This window comes from Protomyctophum parallelum (assembly GCF_964188405.1).
Source record: "Protomyctophum parallelum genome assembly, chromosome: 18".
Classification (NCBI taxonomy): Eukaryota; Metazoa; Chordata; class Actinopteri; order Myctophiformes; family Myctophidae; genus Protomyctophum; species Protomyctophum parallelum.
In genome coordinates this window covers 354,580-375,504 of record NC_139716.1, presented here as the reverse complement: position 1 = coordinate 375,504, position 20,925 = coordinate 354,580, and the positions used below count along the sequence as shown (strand labels likewise).

Genomic DNA, 20,925 nt, shown 5'->3' with positions numbered 1-20,925 from the left:
CCGGAGGACCGGGGAGCGGAGCGCGAAGAGCGGCCGCTGGAGGTGAACGGGGTGGAGGTGGAGGAGGCCATGCTGAGATGACGATATGGTGCTACTGTTAAGTCAAACCCCACTTCCACTCCAAATGACAGTAAAGGACTCAACTCCAAAAAAAAAAGCTTTTTTTTTTTTTAAGAGAGAAAGTTACAGGTATGATGTGCGCGATATATAAAGTGCTAGATTATCATAATGACAGTAATCAGCCATAGTTGTTTCTAGGGGTGGGGGGCGAGGGGGGAAGCCCCACCCCATGGGGCCCGCGACCCGCAATTGTATTTGCGCGCGCATGAGACTGGACCATGGTCTTATTCAAAACTTATTTATACTACTTATTATTTGTGGACCTTCAGCATTTCTAGTTGAGGACCCCTGGCCTACATAGATCTTTGTGTTTAAACACAAAATACATTTGTAGAATCCAAAAAAATCCGCGCTTCGCGCGCACGCTTGCGGCCCTCCACACACAATCATTCTACAGTTGTGGCCCCCGACCTAATCTAGTTGAATACCCCTGGCGTATGGATACGTTTCCAGCATTTGATGTGTTAAAACAAGCATTGAACCTACAGAAAAAGAAGATCTACAAGCTCTGTCTACCGGTTATGCACCTTTTTTGTGGAATGACGAGTCAGAATTCAAAGTTTTCAGAGTCAAAACAACACTGTATTTTTTACAAATACAAACACACACACTGTATATTAAAATACACAACCAAGTAAATAAAAAAACATAACAAATAAAGCGCAAAAAAACAACACTGTATATTAAAACAAACAAACAATTAAATAACAAAACATTACACATAAAGTGCATAGAAACAACAGTATTTTTTACAAAAGGCTATTCAATTCAGTCCTTTTTTTAAATCGAGATCTCCCTATGGGGAAGCGTGGGGGGCGGCAGGGCTGGTGGAGGTTGGCGGGGCCATCAGGGGCGGTGCTGGTGGGGGTGGCTGGGCCGACAGGGGCAGCAGGGGCTGGAGTTCCTCTTCCTCCTCCTCATCATCCCATTCCGAGGAATCTGAGAAATGGTTTCCGACCTCCAGCTGCTGCCGGGCCCGCTCGTTGGCCATCTCATACAGGGACTTGCGAGCGTCGGCCAGCTCGGTCTCGTAGAGCCGCCGCACGGTGCTCAGCTCCCGGGTCTTGGACTCCTCATTCTCATCGAGGAGCAGCACCATGGCCGACCTGACATGCAAAAAAACACTCACTCCATGCTACTGCTTGGCCTCACTACTAATATAAAACTCACACCTGCTCATTTTGATAGGTCAAGATGGCCTATTCATACTCCATTTTAGGTGATAAGGTGACCACTGAAACGGTAAACAAGAAAGATGTTTTCGGGTGAGCAGCGAGTTGGCGTGACGTCATGTTGTAGTTTTCAGTGGTCACCTTATAACTATATACTGGAGTTATGAATAGGCCTTTAGTGTAGAGGACAGAGTACTGTAACTTCCAATGGGCCTGGTCTACAAGATACACAACACTACACCTCATTGAGTTCCACAAATCACGTTCAACCCAGATTTGACTGAAACAATTGGGTTAAATTAATTTCGCTACTATGCCACAAAAATGTAGAAATGGGAGGACGCACGGCCACCGGAGGACCGGGGAGCGGAGCGCGAAGAGCGGCCGCTGGAGGTGAACGGGGTGGAGGTGGAGGAGGCCATGCTGAGATGACGATATGGTGCTACTGTTAAGTCAAACCCCACTTCCACTCCAAATGACAGTAAAGGACTCAACTCCAAAAAAAAGCTTTTTTTTTTTTTAAGAGAGAAAGTTACAGGTATGATGTGCGCGATATATAAAGTGCTAGATTATCATAATGACAGTAATCAGCCATAGTTGTTTCTAGGGGTGGGGGGCGAGGGGGGAAGCCCCACCCCATGGGGCCCGCGACCCGCAATTGTATTTGCGCGCGCATGAGACTGGACCATGGTCTTATTCAAAACTTATTTATACTACTTATTATTTGTGGACCTTCAGCATTTCTAGTTGAGGACCCCTGGCCTACATAGATCTTTGTGTTTAAACACAAAATACATTTGTAGAATCCAAAAAAATCCGCGCTTCGCGCGCACGCTTGCGGCCCTCCACACACAATCATTCTACAGTTGTGGCCCCCGACCTAATCTAGTTGAATACCCCTGGCGTATGGATACGTTTCCAGCATTTGATGTGTTAAAACAAGCATTGAACCTACAGAAAAAGAAGATCTACAAGCTCTGTCTACCGGTTATGCACCTTTTTTGTGGAATGACGAGTCAGAATTCAAAGTTTTCAGAGTCAAAACAACACTGTATTTTTTACAAATACAAACACACACACTGTATATTAAAATACACAACCAAGTAAATAAAAAAACATAACAAATAAAGCGCAAAAAAACAACACTGTATATTAAAACAAACAAACAATTAAATAACAAAACATTACACATGAAGTGCATAGAAACAACAGTATTTTTTACAAAAGGCTATTCAATTCAGTCCTTTTTTTAAATCGAGATCTCCCTATGGGGAAGCGTGGGGGGCGGCAGGGCTGGTGGAGGTTGGCGGGGCCATCAGGGGCGGTGCTGGTGGGGGTGGCTGGGCCGACAGGGGCAGCAGGGGCTGGAGTTCCTCTTCCTCCTCCTCATCATCCCATTCCGAGGAATCTGAGAAATGGTTTCCGACCTCCAGCTGCTGCCGGGCCCGCTCGTTGGCCATCTCATACAGGGACTTGCGAGTTGGTTTCATCAATAAGGTTGAAAACCTTTGAAAACAAAGAAACAGGTTTTAACAACAATGCAAACAATAAACATATTTTCAAACAATAAGTTCTCTTTTTAAACATTAAATATATATATTTTAAATAATCAAAACCGTCTTTTAGACAAAGTGGTTTAAATATAGTGTTCACACAAAGAATGCCAAAATGTAAAGTCTTAAACTAACTCTAAAGTCGACATTTTAACAGTCTTAAATTAACTCATAAAGTCAACATTTCAACCCAAATTGCCAAAGTCATTTTCAATTAAACACTTCTGAACTGTAACCCTTAACAAATGACTCAAGCTAAGTAAACATTTAGTATTTCAAATTGAATAAGTGAAGAAGAAAATAGCTGAAATTTAAGCTTGTAGATCAGCTCTAATTGCACAAGGCATTTTAAACCCAACATGAATTGTCCACATTTTTAGTAGGCCTTCAAATTCTTAAATCATTTTAACATTTCTCTCTTGGTCTTATTTTGTAAAGATATAATAGAATAGAATAAGTAGAATAAGTAAGTAAGTAGAATAAGTAGAATAAGCAAGTAAGTAGAATAAGTAGAATAAGCAAGTAAGTAGAATAAGTAGAACTAAACACACAATTAGCCTGAATTTAACCACATTAAGCTGAAGTAGAAAAGCAGTTGAATAAATATAACAGACCATTGGCGTCTTTGGGGTAGAGCTCCTGGGTAGACTTCAGCTTGCTTGTTTGTTTTTTGTGAGAGAGTCAGCACCACCAGCCTTTAACAGGTGTTCAATCACCCAAACGAGCACCAGCAGCCATCTTGCAGCTGATGCACTCTGGGAGATGTAGTTGTCTTGTTGTGTCTTGTGTCTTGTTGAAGATTCATGCTCCTTTTCTGAGTTTATGCTCCACTCATGAGTTTTAACTCAACAGCTACACCTGCAAGCGGTTCCACGACCACGACAAAACAATTTAGAACGTGTTAAAAAAACAGTGGTGGAAAAAAGTACTCATATTTCTTACTAAGTTAAAGTATCAATACTGCAATGTAGAAATAGTTACAAGTTAAAGGCCGGAATTAAACATTTACTTGAGAAAAATGTACGACACATTGTGAGATGGTAGATCGGCCATTTTCAAATTGCGAAAATGTATATAGACTAATTCAGAAACGGATCTCATGGTCGCAGCAAACTTATTTCCTGTAGGTGGAGAAGACATATCTGTGTAAACTTGCAGCCAGGTCTTCTACTACATTGAATGGTAAGAGTGACTGATGTTAGTCTGCTCAAACGTTACTCTTTTACTTGCTTTTTACTAACACTAACTTTACAAAGATGCCCAGAACATTGGGGTGAACCCGTGTAGTTTATGGCTGCTCCAACAGTAGTGGCAACATTCAACTTAGAAACGGAATGTCAAAAAATACACTGCAGTGGCTGAGACGATAGCAAGACCATTCGGGCGAGTGGTCTTGGCGACTCGCCAAAAAGTCAAGTCCACTCGGCCCAAGCAGAAGACCATTCGGCCCGGGGCGAGATGTCTTCCCCTTTTGGCGAGAAGTCTTCACTTTTTGGCTAGTGTTTCCTTCACTTTCAGCAACTACAGCCTTTGCTAGCTACTGTGCTAAAGCAACAAAAATAACATCCGTGCGCAAACCAAAACAAACCAGGGTTGCCACATATCGTGGATGTGAGAGTGAAACAACCAACAAGGCCAGTTCAAAGTATAGGTAAATCAGAAATGGTCCGAAAATTTGTATTAGATTTGTCTTAAAATGAATGCATTTCAAACTGGGTATTATATTGTCTGCAATGCATATCTTATCAACAGAATACTTTACTGAATATTTCACAAGAATATAACACAAGAGTCAAATGTACGGTCAAATGTAATGTATTTTATTTAAATATAGAAACAACAGTTTTTACAAAAAAATATAGAAAAAAGTAATAAGTGAAAAAGTTGAAAGTGAAAAAGTTCTCAAAAAGTTCTCAAAAAGTTGTTGTCATATGTACAAAAACACTTTCAGTGAAAAAGTTGTACAAAAACACTTTCAGTGAAAAAGTTGAAAAAGAATCTCAAAAAGTTGTCATACATGTACACACTGTTTCAGTGAAAAAGTTGAAAAAAGTTCTCAAAAAACACTGTTGAAAGTGCTGTGTGCTGTCCCATTTCAGTGAGTTACCCCGAGGCATCTCCACACTGGGCCATTCACTTCAGAAGCAATCTTCAGCATGTCCATGATGGCGAGATTGTCCCTTTCAAAGTCCTTCCACAACTGGGCCAGATTCCCCTGTGTAGCCTTTGTTTGCCTTCGCTGGTAGCGGCGTAGCTTGTTCTCAGACACACAATTAATGTAATTGTCTCCACCAGGCCGAAGGCATGTGGGGAGAGTATGTTTTGCACTCCGTCCGTCCGCGTGTCCGTCCGTCCGTCCGTCCGTGTGCGTGTCCGTCCGTCCGTCCGTCCGTCCGTGCGTCCGTGAACAGCTAATCTCGGCCACCGTTAACCCGGTCGATGCCATATTTTGCACACACACTCCCTGGATGCCAACGATGAACCTCTGCCCCAAACTTTCCAGAACGGCCTGTTATAGCGCCACCAGGAGGCCGCTTTGTGCAAAACAAGTTTTTGCACAGTACACCTACAGATTTTGTCCAAACATCACACAAATTGGTACACAGTCTCTCTAGAGCCATTCAACGAAACGGGTCTTTCAGATTTATCAGACTCCATCCTGATTGGTTAACATTGGCTTCCAAAGTTCACAGGAGTGCTCAGTTTCAAACAAAATGCTGCAAATCATGAACACATCGCGTGATTTCCGTGAAATTGTGCACCCACATTCCCACTAGGCCGAGGACGAAATGCCACATGAACAATTTCAACTCAGCCTCAAGGTGGCGCTATAACTGGCCGAAAAGTGTTTTTACCTCTAACTGCACGGATCTGTGGATAACCTGGTGGAGACCTGTGCCCGGAAGGGCACTTTTTCTAGTTTTATGTTTGTTTCATTGAAATGGAATATCTCATTTCATTGTGGTACGTTTCCTCTTTGTTTTATCTAGATAGTGCCACTACCGTATTTTGTTTAGATTTATTTTATGTTACAGGCTTGCATGCCATATTTGCCAAACTGTGGCATTCTTTACACCAATAAGATACACCAACACCAACTTCTTGGGAAATAAAGAACCCAAATATATGTCTGTGTCCTGTGCCCTGTGCCCTATTTGCCAGGTTACATATGTATAAATGTATTATATAGATATTCCACTGTTATTTCTTAGCTTACGCATGTTTCATGATAAATGTTTTTATGTGATGTATTCCCATGCTTTTTTGTTCTTGCTTAATGTAAATCGCTCTGGATTAAGAGCGTCTGCTAAATGCCTAAATTGTAAATTGCCACGTCTAGTCATTATAAACTACTTTGGACTTGTTTATCTGTACATTTCTTAGAATATTAGTGGTCCATGATGACATGAAAATGTTTGAGAACCACTGCTCTAAAACAACATTGGACAATGATGTTTGACAGTCAGCAATATTGTTGCTTATTCTAGATTTATTTTCATAGACCTGGTTGCTTGTTTCCCTCTCATTCAATGTGGCAACCCTGGTCAAAGGTACTGTTGACTGTTAGTGATGTGCCAAACGGATCATTTCAGTGAGTGAGCATATTTGCATCTCGTTAGCCTATGCATACTGTAGAAACAGGAAGGAAGTGGTCAAGTAGATGAGTAGTTTAGCGTTTATTTTGTTGCTTTGTATGCAATCTCTTTTACGTTGCGAGTTAATAGTATCTTTCAAGACGTGATTCTGCCTTTCTATTTTGAACCCTTTTTGTGAAGCCTCAGTAACGTTGATAAATAATTATATAAATACTTTGGTTTAGATAGGTAATTCATATTTACAGTTGATAGATTAAAAGGTACATTTCATGTTTGCCAAAGGAAAATGTGTTATAGGCCTACAAATAATATTAGCCTTGCTTGTCATTGTTATAATGATACAGTACAGATACAATAACAAACATTCCATTATTGTTTCAAAAGGATAAAATGTAAAGGTTTTGTCATTAAGATAATTCATGATACAGTAATTCATGTTTTGCACTCAAAGGATTGTCAATTTGATATAAAAACAGTTCATGCTGAGCAATAGTAGTTATCAATGTATTTGTGACTTTTTGATTTTCATATAGTAGCCTACAGTATTCAGCTTTGCTACTGTATGGTTTGTCAATTGTCTTCGTCAGAAGCCATATATGTAACATTTGTGTACCGTTTGTGTGTTTTTCCACCTATAGTTCTTACGGTGTTTCTGGAATTAAACATTCTAAATCATCAGCGAGAGCTCATCCTTTTATCAGCCGGGGTACACTTACACTGCTGCCGTCATGTTTAACAGTATTTTGCGCAATTTATGTCCCCGTTATTTATTCATTTTACATTTGGTTGCAAAGTGTAAAAACAGTTCATTAAGTCAGGTTTAGTTCATTAATCCGAATTAACATCTGTATATTTCCTGTGCCTCAGGAATGTTGTACTTTCTGTTAAATGTACAAACTTGGTCATAGATGTTAATATTGATTGCCTAATTTGTTTAGGCCTACTTAGGATTGTAATTTCTCACATGCCAATATGTCATTAGCAGTAGCCATCATCATCATCGTTGTTGGGGGGGGGGGGGGGGGTGTTATTCATTTCGGGTCGAGTGGTCTTCCCCTTTTGGCGAGAAGGGGACGAGTTCTCTCGGAGAACCCGCCCTGGAAAGTGAAGACTTCTCGATCAAAGGGGAAGGCCACTCGCCAAAGGTGAAGTCCACTCGCCGAGGCGAGTAGTCCGGTATTCGCTGAGACCAGAGCCAGAGTAATGGTTGAGATGAAGCAGTGAAAGGTCATGAAAGATACATAACGTCAGTCTTACCCAATACCCAATCTTTCTGTTGTATGAACAGTTTGACCACAAGGCTGCTGTACTTCATACCTCATACCTAGCCCCTTTCGGCACCCTCGGTTAACTTTTCTGAATTTTGGACGGCGGTAGCCTAGGGTCCCTCATAGCTTATTCCACTCTCCATAGGACACATATTTACCTACTCTCTGTTCACGGAGACCTGGGCCTTCACTTGGTGAGATGTTTCAACACAGCTATAGGAGACAACAGAAACGTGTGCGAAATAGCACTAATTGGAGTTGCCGTTTAAGTATTTAAAAAAAAAGAGTCGCTGCTCCTCTCAGAAACATCAAGCGACGGCGCCGGTCTCCATGAACAGAGAGTAGGTAAATCTGCGTCCTATGGAGAGTGGAATAAGCTACGAGGGACCCTATAGGCTACCACCGTCCAAAATTCAGCAAAGGTAACAGAGGGTGCCAAAAGGGGCACCGTACTTTAAAATGCTTAGTAGCCTATGAGGTATAAAGTACAGCAGCCTTGTGTTCATACACAAGGCTGATGAATTCCTGTTCCGTTCTTTGGCTATATAGAAGTGCATGTCTCCAAATGTTTTGATGAATTGAACAAGCTGGACCCTCTTGTAAACAAGTGTAATGCTTGGGTCGTCAGTTAAGTTTTTGTATAGAGTTGTGCTTGAAATGTACTGTAATTCTGCAAACTGTTAATACTTCAAACCGGCAGCGGTTCACTTCACACACAAAAAACGCAGGATAGAACATCAGAATGTGTTCAAAACAAACAAACTAATAACGCTGAGTTTCTACTCAATATCAAACCCAAAACGAAATGCTAGTGCTCTAACCCGCGGCTAGCATTGGTGATATGACACTCCGCCAGTGCTTTAATAGTGCACCGTCACCAGTACAGCCCGTTGCTGTACAAAAACATTATCATATTCATATATGTGATTAATCGGTTTCCCAAAATGTTAACTCACCCGTCGGAGTCTTTGTGAAATGTATTATTCCATATTATTTAATATATATGCGTTTTAATCCCGTTTGTGTTTGAACGACGTATTTACCTCCTAGTTTACAACGCGTTTAATTCCGGGTTTCACCGGACGCGCCCCCTCGAGTCACCGCCGTCCATTGAGAACGTCCGAGAGATTCCGACACAGACGTGATTAAAACACCTCTCTTATTGGGAAAATATGGTCTAATACTTTGCACAAAGACTCCGAAGGGCGACTTAACATTTTGCGGCAACCGGTTTGATAATGATAGAACAAGTGAATCGATATTCATTCGTTGCAACAGCAAATCTGAAGCAGCAGAGTCGACTCTTAAGAGCACGTTTACAAACACACCAAACAATCAATCAAAGCCTCTTTTAATACGCAAACAAAACCCGCGGCTGAAATTAATCAATCAATAGTATGTTGATGGATGGATGGATGGTGTGTTGTGGAATTTAATTTACTCACAGAAACAGTTGTAGGCTACAGAAACGCTGTGGTTGTTATTATTGTAGAGGCCGGTGTAGGAGCACACAGCACAGTAGCCTACACTCGATCAGCTCAGCTGATACAGAGAGGAGCAGATGACTGCCAGATGACTGGCTCACGAAGCTCATCGGCGAGAGAGCAATGGGAATGGTTAGCACGGTCTGGATGGTGGAATTTACATTTAATTCCATAAGTGCATTTCTTCCCTGAATGAGGATAGATTTATGAGATTATTATAGTGCTGTTTATTTTTTTCATATATCAATACAAAATGCACACAAAAGTTTATATTATATTATACAGATTGAGACCAGATATTGAAAAATCATATTATTATAATGGAAGTGGCCTCACCATAAGGACACAGCTGCTTCTTGGGTGTCCTTGGGACCTTTCTCAGGAAGTTGTCCAAAGTTGGTCCATGGCGACCTAGAGGGTCATCGGGAGGCATAAACCTGCAGATGAGATTCACGTTAGGTATCTGCCTAATACTTCCAAGAAGCAAGTATAGTGAGTGACAGAAGATGATTTACTTGTCATTAACAAAGGAGTACATGAGCAGCCTCTCCTCTATGAACCGCTTCCACTCCGGGTTCTCTCCTTGGAGATCACGGTACGTGTCGTTGGACACAACGATGCCGTCAGATTCGTATGCCAGCTTGACAATGAAGCGGTCATCATAGCAGATCACCCGTTTGCCAGCGATGCGGCGCGAAGGTGTAAATACCAGACATTTCTTCCTCTCAAGGTCCCACAGAATGTGTTGGTCTTCGCAGAACGTTTTATGAAAAAGATAGGGTAGATGTCAGATTTATCACTGAAACAAGAATTTATATTTATTTCTGGCTATGTTGATCTAAACCAGGGTTCCCCAATTAGCGGCCCGCGGTTTTTTTGGGGGGGGGGGGGGGGGGTCCTAGATATAAATGGCATTAAATTGGGGTCAGTAGCCTCTGCATGTCAAACTGGGGGTCCTTTTCAAATGGGGTCTTGCCCTGAACATTAATTTCAGGGCAAGACCTCGACCTCGCGCGTGCCGACTCGGCCCCCAGCCTGGTACCGTAGTCAAAATATGGCCCTTGAGGAAAATTTATTGGGGAACCCTGGTCTATACTATATACAGTGTACAATATATTGCATAAAGTTTATCGTTTATATTGTATTTTGCTTATCTTTGAGTAAATAGTTGAGACAAATGCCTTGTACAAATACTTGGCAATGACAAATAATTCTGATAATTGACAAATAATTAGATAAATACTAATAATGAACTGAATAATTAAAAGCAACCAACAATTTTATATAATAGCCTCTACTATTTTCTGAAAGGTAATTGTATTAGACATTGTGAGGACAACGTTGTGAAAAAAGGGCCTTGATAAGTTCCCTCTCCAATGAAATGTATTCCTCTCTGAATGAATCATAGAGTGAGTGTCAGTGATATCAAAAGCAAACAGGTTCTGCAGAATAGGACATAGGATCTAGAAATGATCATGCTTTTACAACCACTGTTGCTAATAGATGAACAGGCAGTTATATATGAGTAACACAGGAAATGATATAGCTGATAAAATAAAAGTCCCAGGTTAGCAACATTTGAGTAGTAAGTACACAGATCAAGGTTCATTCCAGTTGGAAAGGGAAACTTTCTGGGGTATTTACATCAGTGTCTAATTCAAGATTCAACATAACATTATTGTCTGTCACAAGGAACAGAAATGTCTCTTTGACCAGGCTCAGCAGTGCACATTTAAAACACATGTAAACACATGCGCACGCACGCACGCACACACGCACGCACGCACGCACGCACGCACGCACGCACGCACGCACGCACGCACGCACGCACGCACGCACGCACACACACACACACACACACACACACACACACACACACACACACACACACACACACACACACACACACACACACACACACACACACACACCTTTGCAGCGTCAAACTGATGGCAGTGATCCCCCTGCGTCTTCACCTTTTGTTTGACTATAGGTCCTTCCCGACCAAACGACAACAAGGTTGAGAACCACTACTGCATATCAAACTGGCACAAATTGGCAGCACATTCCCGTCATCCTACCTGTGATGGGGACATCAGGTCTGGGGTGCTCCTTCCTCCATGATGGCACAAACACAGTGACATCAGTGTGACCTCTTTCAAGGAAGTAGCTCACAGCAAAGTGGATTCCCAGACAAGAGAACACTTCCTTGTTTCCGTGGCTGAATAAGCACAGGAAAAATGAAATAGCATGAGCAAGCAATCGTTTGGTCTTCAAATGAAACAGTAGTTCATTACTGCAAGCACACATGCAAACTTGCTTTCACCGTACCATTGATTTCCTGTTGCTGTCTTTTTATATCGCACTGTTTTTGTTCTTTTCTTAACCCATTTTGACCTGAGATCAGATTCTAAAAATGTCTTCTACATCCTGACAGTTTTCTGAAAAAGCTATGTTTCTATGTCAGTCGTTCTTCGATTTTTCAAAAATAGCAGACCTACAAGCTTGTAGCGCGGCACTCGGTGCCGCGCTATGAGCTTGTAGATCTGCTATTTTTTTTAAAGCATGTACAGCACTTGGTTGACCTGGTCATGTTAAATGTGCTATATAAATACAATTGGAGTTGAGTTGAGTTTAGTACCTGTTAATTTCATTCAATGCTGTAGTAGTAGACGGCAATGACACATTCCGCTTTCATGGCAACAAGTTACATTAAAAAGGTAGTTGTGTGAACAAAGATGTACAGTAGCAGCACTTACAGTATTCCCACAGCATATCGCAACATTTGCTATGCAAATGCCTAAACTGCCCAATATACAAGTCCGAAGTCGGGCCACTTGTCTCAGACACACTTCTACAAATCTAATTGAATTTGCTACATTTAGCTACATTTAGCAAACAGTGGTACAAGTTTTGCTAAGTTAAAATTGCCCCTACGCAGCCCTCACATCTAGAGTTCGGCTCCATTAAGCCAATTTTAACATATAAGAAAAGTTATAGAACTTTAATTGGAATTGGTACAGGCATCAAAATAAAAAATAAACAGCTAAATAAATATCTCAAGATCTAATGTAATTGTGCCAAACCACCTACATTACACAGCAAAATCATCTACGGTATGTTAATTTAACTCTGGGAGTATACGAATTAAACCAAAATGGACCCATCATTGATTTTATAGTGTAGTATAGTACCTAATTGCCTAATTTACAGTATGCTTTGTCACCCGCCAAAAATAGGCAATCTATAAACTCACAACACGTGTTGTGAGTTTGTAGACAGGCTATTTGTGTCGTACGATGTAGTCTAAATCTGACTTTAGAAGAATGGAGCCATGAATTAAAGTGTTGTCAGGCCTGTTTCTATTCTGTGCAGACCTATAAAACAACCGTTCTCTGAAAGAGGAAAACTGTGATTTGCATGTTAAGATTTGCATACCTGGCGTGCCTGTGTTGTGTGCACAAAATGGGACAGTTTTATAGACGAGTGTGTGTGTGTGTGTGTGTGTGTGTGTGTGTGTGTGTGTGTGTGTGTGTGTGTGTGTGTGTGTGTGTGTGTGTGTGTGTGTGTGTGTGTGTGTATGGCATGTATAAAAGAAGGTGAGTGTACGTGAGGAACAGGCAGAGACTGGAATATAAGATGTTATCTTAAGGCTTAATTCACTGAGGGCATTCTCAACAGACTATGTAATTTATGAAGAGCTGGAAAGGACAGAATGTACCGTATTCTAAATGACAACAGATATCCCTAGGCTATTCAGCATCCCTATTCTGAGCATGTTATAAACGGCTAACATTTGACGAAAAATTTGTAAACATTTGCCTAAAATAGCATCCTTATACAAGCTCTACGTGAGTTTATACATCGGCATTATATATATCGGTTTATAATAGGCATTAGTAGTAGTAGTCGTAATAGCATAAATCTGCTAACTGAGACGTTAACCAGTATAGAGTAATGCCCAGTGGATAATAGGCTAATAATGATACGTAATAATAATAAGGCAGCAGAACAGTCAGTTCAGAAAAACATTCTTAAAGTGATTGTGACATTAAAAAAAAGGTTTTGGAATTGTTCTTGTTTTTTTTAGGTTTTCTAATCTCAATTGCACCCAAAAAACATGAACTTTTAACATTCAGTAGATTTTCTGTGATCTGGGGTTTTCTGGCTCATACAGGTGCTCTGATTTGCCGGCAGTAAGTGACATCACTTACTGCAAATCCCATATATGTCAATGGGATTTGCCAGCAGATGTCACTGTTTCACTGTGTTGCCTGTTTTCATTGTAGCTCAAAAGGCCCAAAAAACCCCAAAGAAAACTTCAGACCACAGAAGATCCACTGAATGTTCAAAGTTCAGGTTTTTTGGGTGTAATTGAGGTCATAAAACCTAAAAGAAAAAAGAAAAAGAAAAAGAAATTAAAATGAATGTCATAAAACCTTTAATGCTAATTGGCTACTTCATTGGATGACTGTGTTGTACAATTGAAACACATTTGTTTGTTTGTTCAATGAGCGTTTACATTTTCTCACCTCATAGCCACATTGCTCCATCAATGACGATGGGTCTCAGAGCGTCCCCATCCACACCGGCCTCTTCTCTGCTGAGAGACATGGAATGCTCCTCCCGGCTCCTGGACAACGGCAGCGACATGATGGTGACCGGCACCTCCTTCTCTTCTGGGCTGACACCAGCCTGGACCAGCTCCCCGAGAACCCTGTTAGTCAGCCTGTCACAATTATTATATTATCACCTGATTGCAAGTATTCAAGGTAATCGCAATAAAATAAAGTGGGTAACATTGGCACAAAAACTAATTTCACCTACTTTTTGTTTTACTTCTGTAAATCTTTGATGTGACAATAAAGCTGATTCTTGCATAATCATCGTAATCGTTACCATGTTGATAAATGTTGATAAATGTTTAAAGATAGGGGAAATAGCAGATCTACAAGCTCACAAAGCCTCGCATTGCAGTGGTGTTGTAAGCTTGTAGATCGGGTATTTACACTATTTAATTTTTTTGGGGGGGAAAGCATAGCCTAATTATTTAAAAGAAAATGGCAATTTTGGTCATAGTACATTATTTATTTATTATTGGTACCTGTCATTGTCAGTCATTTCTTTGTATATTTAAGTTATTCGTCATATCTTGCCATATGCAATTTTTGTTCACATAGCCTAAAAGCCAAACAGAAATTTTAACATTTTATGTTCCAGTGTTCAAGGCCAAATCGTCAACTAAAATGCCCTAGCTGTTAGTGTCTGTGTTCAGGCCAAACCTCTGGTTTTCTGGTTGTCGACTTCCATGCTTCTGTGTCAGTCTGTGTGGTTCAGACTGGCTGCATACAGGGTTTCGTTTTAACAAAAACACCTGCTTTCAGCTCTCCATCTTCCATGCAACTCAGAAAGCACATTTAGTGTTAGTTGCTGAACTGTTCAGCTCATGTTATTGGGATTTAAATCACTGGCAGCTGAGCATGAGCAAAATGAACTGACTTTACAACAATTGATATATCATTGTTGTGGTAGTTATTGATATAAACATTATGAATACAGAAACAATAGTAGCCTATAGGCTACTGTATGTAGCCTACCTGTCACATGAATTGCATCTTATTTTTATTTTTGATCACAGCCCACTTTTAAATATCCTATCTATTAGACCTGCTGCGTTCTATCTATACCAGTATAGATAGATGTGGTTATGTGTATGCTATAGATTCTATATGTATTTAAGATGTATAGATAAATAAAATAAATGATTCTACTAAACTTTATTATTATTTACTTTATTAAATTTCAAGAAATTTTACTGGGTGCCTGAAGCTCGCCAAGACTGTGCAGCATTTGAGCCACGGACCACCATTTGATGACATTTAGCCTCTCAGAAGGGTCCATATGGTTACATGTGAGCCAGGTCTCCCCATTGACTTTCAATTTATTTATTGCGCATTACGTTGCCACCAACATTCTAATGCTAACATGCTAACATGCTAATGCTAACATGCTAATGCTATCATGCTAATGCTATCATGCTAACATGCTAATGCTAACATGCTAATGCTAACATGCTAATGCTAACATGCTAATGCTATCATGCTAACATGCTAATGCTAACATGCTAACATGCTAATGCTAACATGATATCATGCTAACGCTAACATGCTAATGCTATCATGCTAACATGCTAATGTTAACATGCTAATGCTAACATGCTAATGCTATCATGCTAACATGCTAATGCTATCATGCTAACATGCTAATGCTAACATGCTAATGCTATCATGCTAATGCTAACATGCTAACATGCTAATGCTAACATGATATCATGCTAACGCTAACATGCTAATGCTATCATGCTAACATGCTAATGCTAACATGCTAATGATATCATGCTAACATGCTAATGCTAACATGCTAATGCTATCATGCTAACATGCTAATGCTAACATGCTAATGCTAACATGATATCATGCTAACGCTAACATGCTAATGCTATCATGCTAACATGCTAATGCTAACATGCTAATGCTATCATGCTAACATGCTAATGCTAACATGCTAACATGCTAATGCTAACATGCTAACATGCTAATGCTAACATGCTAATGATATCATGCTAACATGCTAATGCTAAGATGTCTGAGCTGTAAGGGTCCATTTGGTTTCGTTCAGAGGGGCGGCCCGGTTCCGGCGAGCCGCCCTGCTTCTGAAACGGTCGAGAAATGACAGTTACGTGTTTCCCCGATTTTCTCCATTGACTTTCAATGTGTGTGTGTGCGAGTGGTGGTCAACTTGGTCTAAGTGCATGGAGCAAGTTTCAAGACTGTAGCATGTTGCAAACAAAAGTTATAGCTGTGTAAAGGCCAGCCAATAGGAATACAGGGGGGCGGAGCTTAAGCAATTAAGCCATTACAGCTTGTTTCTCTTGATGGTCTACGTCCATGTACCAAAATTTGAGGCTGTAGCATGTTGTAAGCAATAGTTGGAGCTGTGTAAAGGCCAGCCAATAGGAAGACAGGGTTTGTGTGTGTGTGTGCGCGTGCGTGTGCGTGTGTGTGTGCGCTCAGGGGGGCAACCCGGTTCTGGCGAGCCACCCCGCGTCTGAAACGGTCGAGAAATGACAGAGTTACGTGTTTCCCCGATTTTCTCCATTGACTTTCAATGTGTGTGTGTGCGTGCACATGTGTGCATGTGCGTGCATGTGCGTTCGTGTGTGCGCGTGTTTGAGAGGTGGTCAACTTGACCTTGAATCATTAACAAAGTATCAATTTCACCTGGGCTAGGGCTAGTCTATGCAAATGCAAACACTATTGAAAGTTAAAACCACACTGATTCAGTGAGAGAACGTATGTCCGAACAAATTGCTCTATCGCAAAAAGTAAACGTCAAATGCGATTTTTGTTTTCGCTGTGAGTGACCCGAGACATTGAGGTACGCCGTGTGCGATCGTGGTATTGGTACGATAAAAAACGTGGTTATGAGAGCGAGTTAAGAAATTGTGTTTGTGATGAAAAAATTGCTGACTCATTCATGCATTTAACATGGAGTTGTATGACACATTATGATGGTACACCTGTCGCTTTCAGGGCTGTAGTTCACGTACCGTATGAATCTGGGCTGTGGTTGTGACATTGGGTGAAAGAGGACGAGTGTGGCTACAAAATTACCGAAACCCATGCGTGTAAAGTTAATATTTTGGCCGTGAGGACGATTTGTTCGGAGAATTTCGCTACAGTCTTCACAATGTCTTGTCCCTCTGACCCGCTCTCTCTCTGGCCGTGCGACACTGCGAGTCGAGATTTTTGCTCAGACCACACACACTTTGAACTGCGACAGCGGGCAAACCGTGCAACGTATTCGAATTCCGTCTGAACCACGACAAAGTCGATGGCCTCGTGTGCTGTTTGAGGTTTAAATCGTGTTTCTACGTAACAGTATGCCAGAGTAATGTGGCTCCAAAGTAACGTGTCGTTTTCTGTTTTTACCCGCGTTTCCCCATTGACTTTGCATGGGGCATTTTTCGCGTCGTTTATTGCGAATTACGTCGGCACGGTAACCCGAAACGGAAAGAAAAGCACAAGCACACCATTCCCGGCCGAGCCGCACGTTTCGATGTATATATTGTGGGGCTTTGGTAAACCGTGCGGCCGGCCATAGACGTTTCGTGTCTTGATAATTACGATTAAGTATGTGTTGCGGATTTCAACCTGTGTTTCTGCCATTGCATGGCAGGCACCCAGAAAAATGAACCACGCGCTAGAGACCTGTAAGACGGGGCCCTTACCGGGCCGTCTCTGTCCCTGACCAACGGGCCGTGGGCCGGGCGGGCTCACGTATATTCATTTTCCGATGTGAATTTCACCTGGACTTGCTTCCGCAGCGCGCTGCTGTCTACTCCATAGTGACGTGACACTAACCCCTCCACAGTCCACACACACAAGCACACTAAAATCTGGCCAAAACTATAAAGACTTTGTTTTACATTCTATCTCTCTCGCTCCGCGCCTAAACTCTCGTCCTCTCTCTCTCCTAATTATTATGCAGCGCAGCTGTACACACACACACACACACACACACACCGAGTACTAAGTAGCCTAGGCTACGGCTCTCCTGAAAGAATTCATCTCAGGAGATCCGCAGCAATAAAAACAAATTAAATACTGCGGGAGCAATATTACCACACTAAACAAAGTTAGATTTGGGTTTTATAATGCAGCGTGAGTCCACTTAATTGTTCCTTAATGTGGGTTTATCAGAGCGATATAGTGCAGCTGTGAGTTATAATTAGTAGCTGGCTGCTGCTGTTGCGTCCGCGGCCGTGCACCAATAGAGCGACCGGCGGCGGCACTTACATAATATTAAATAAAAATATGTCGGGCTTCGTTTCTGGACTCTACCACGCGGTCTAAAGCGGCCTGCACCCATCTTAACGCATGATGAAACAGCAGGCAGGTGCACACATCATGGAAGAAAAACATTTTGGACAATGAAGCAAAAAGCACACACTAGTGAAAGACAAATTTACCTCCACACATCAGCGCGAGTCGGAGTGGCGTTGAGGTTCGCCTGTGAGCGTGGCCGGACACGGACAGGTGTCTCCTGGTTTGTCCCTGCAGTTCGCCATTGCTCCTTTCTCCGGGCGGGCGGGTTTGTTGGAGATGTTACGGAGGTAGAACGGCTTCTGCTGCGAGAGCGAGACCGCCGAGTCTGAGCCCTGGTCGTCTTTTTTCTGGCACGACCCCTTTCCTCGTCCATATCTAGACTATAACGCTAGCTAGCCTATTATTAATATCACCTCTAAATGTCGACTGTCGATAGTGAGCGGTGACTCGGTGAGCGCCGGCAGTGAAAGAAAGAAAGAAAGAGCGCGCTAACACGTTCGATATTCGTGCCTGTTGAGCCAATCACTGCCACCAACGTCACACAGTCAATCATAGTATGACCACACATCCAATCACATTAAAGCGGGACAAGGCGGGACTGTACTGATGCACTCTGGGTGTTTACCGGGTTGCCAAAACCACCTTCCATTTCAAAGTATTTTAGACACATAGGGCTATTGGGGGGAGATTTTGTTTTTAATATCGAACCTGGTAACCATCTAGTTTTAACTTGCACTTGTCCAGTCCAAAAGGAACATGCATTGCTGGCTGATTTGTACACTTTGTAATAGCCTTATAGGTCACATATCCAATTAAATTGTTGAAAGCATATACAATGATATATATATATATATATATATACAAAGTTTGAATATTAAACTGTGGATACTGGATATACATGATTTAGGCCATACTAGATCTTTAACTCTTTCATGTTACACTCTTACACAATTAGAGAATGTAGAAGAATGTGTTATTTTGTTCAACATTTGCCTGCTGCAGATTTTCCTAATTAATTAGAGAGACAGAGAGAATTGTGTGCGTGCGTGCGTGTGTGTGTGTGTGTGTGTGTGTGTGCGGTTGTAATGCACGTAACTCGAGAACCGTTCGGTCCACCGACTTCAAATTTGACACATGCGTTCCACACCCCCACAGGGACGGCAGTGCCCGGTATCGAGTCAGTCGGACCCACGGTTTTCCAGAACCACCACAAAAAGTCTCTGGTCAGGCTCTGCCAGTGGGCCTAATGAGGCCAACTCTTTTCACCTGTGCAATTTCCAGCCAGTCTTCACACAGGCACATACACAGATCTCTGTGTGGGACACCGTCTGACAGTTAAAACGGGTGCTATGACAACGTTTATCATTAGGTGCCCAAGTTGCATCGTTCCCAAGTAGGACGGTGGCCGACTGCGACGGGCACGTACAGGTCTATTTTTTTTAATGTCCAACACAAGCCAGCATGGCAATGAACCCTGACAACGCATAAGCCTCTTGCCGAAGCTTGTGCAATTATTCCACCTCTGCAAGAACAAATGGGTTGGCTAAATTGTCAACGGTCATCTATAGTCAATTAGTAATCTATTATTATCTATAGTAGTAAGCCAAAGGGGTGGAGCTATCTCCTATCTTCTGCAGTGTGTGAGGCAGCTTAATATACTAAGTAGGTGCATCCCCGGGACATGACCCTATAGTACGACACATGGATTAAACCTTTGATGCTGGATTCCAAGCAGGGCCAGGAGGCATTATTTCTTTGGTATGACAAGGCTGTACTGTATCAGCAGCATATCAAATCAAAGCCCTTTTCACTGTTTGGCACTGAGGCTTTAATTAAGGCTAAACAAATGCATGTGCCCGCAAAGGTTGCCTGCTCTCCTAAGCTATCGAAACACACACAGGGGTGGCAGGGATAGAGTGACCGGATAGGAACGCGAAGTTTCCCAGTTCAAACCCAGGCTTCCTCAGTGTCGAAGTGTCCTTGAGCAAGCTCTGAACCCCAATTCCTCCCGATGTAATTGGTGCCTTTCATGATATATATGTTTTCCTCGATCCGGCATTGGTGTATGAATGTGTGTGTGAATGGATGAATGTTGCACAATCTATATGTAAAGGTGCATGTGTGGATGTGTGTGTGTGTGTGTGTGTGTGTGTGTGTGTGTGTGAATGGATGAATGCAATGCACAATCCATGTAAAGGTGTGTGAATGTGTGTGTGAATGGGTGAATGTAATGAACAATCTATGTGAAGATGTGTGGGTGAATGAATTAAATGTACATTATGGGACTCATGGGAGCCCATAATGCTAGAGGCCTCAACATCAAGGTTTCCCGAGGCCACCTCATACATGCAGGCTTCTTCACCAACTGTACAGTAGAAGCTCTTTAACAGTTTGAAGGGGTTTACGGCACACAGGCATGACTTCAGTAGCCTGTCAACCGGCTGGATACAGAATGTGCAGGGGTCTTAGTCATCCATGAGCATGCAGAGGACATATTTTATCTCCTTCTGACTGACTTCAATGAGCCAACAGGGACTAGCTGGGAACCAAATTCAACCAATAATGCTCTGAGTCTGAGCCCTGCTTGCCTAATCTGTACAGTAGGCTATGCACATTATGCAATTCGGCTCGCCGAGAGTAACGAGAAAACATATAGGTCTCCTCAAAAATGGACACTCCTAAAGGTCAACAGTCACCCAAGAGGCTTTGAAGCGACCTTTGGGCCTTAAAAATCATTAAAATATTTTAAAAAAATCATTTTGTTTCAGGCAGGACACTTTTTCATATTTGAAGGATGCCAAATCCGATGAAACGGGTCTCGTGTCTCTCCGACACTTCTAAGTG

General features: G+C 41.9%; 1 protein-coding gene across 1 annotated transcript; it reads right to left on the bottom strand.

Moving 5' to 3' along the window:
- Positions 1-9,247: 9,247 nt before the first annotated feature.
- Positions 9,248-18,454, bottom strand: LOC310875647 (ribonuclease ZC3H12A-like; the record flags this gene model as incomplete). Its single annotated transcript, XM_083788934.1, is given in 7 exon segments — positions 9,248-9,381; positions 9,530-9,630; positions 9,709-9,943; positions 11,275-11,414; positions 13,726-13,741; positions 13,744-13,910; positions 18,225-18,454. Coding segments are annotated over 7 exon segments (1,023 nt in total).
- Positions 18,455-20,925: the final 2,471 nt, after the last annotated feature.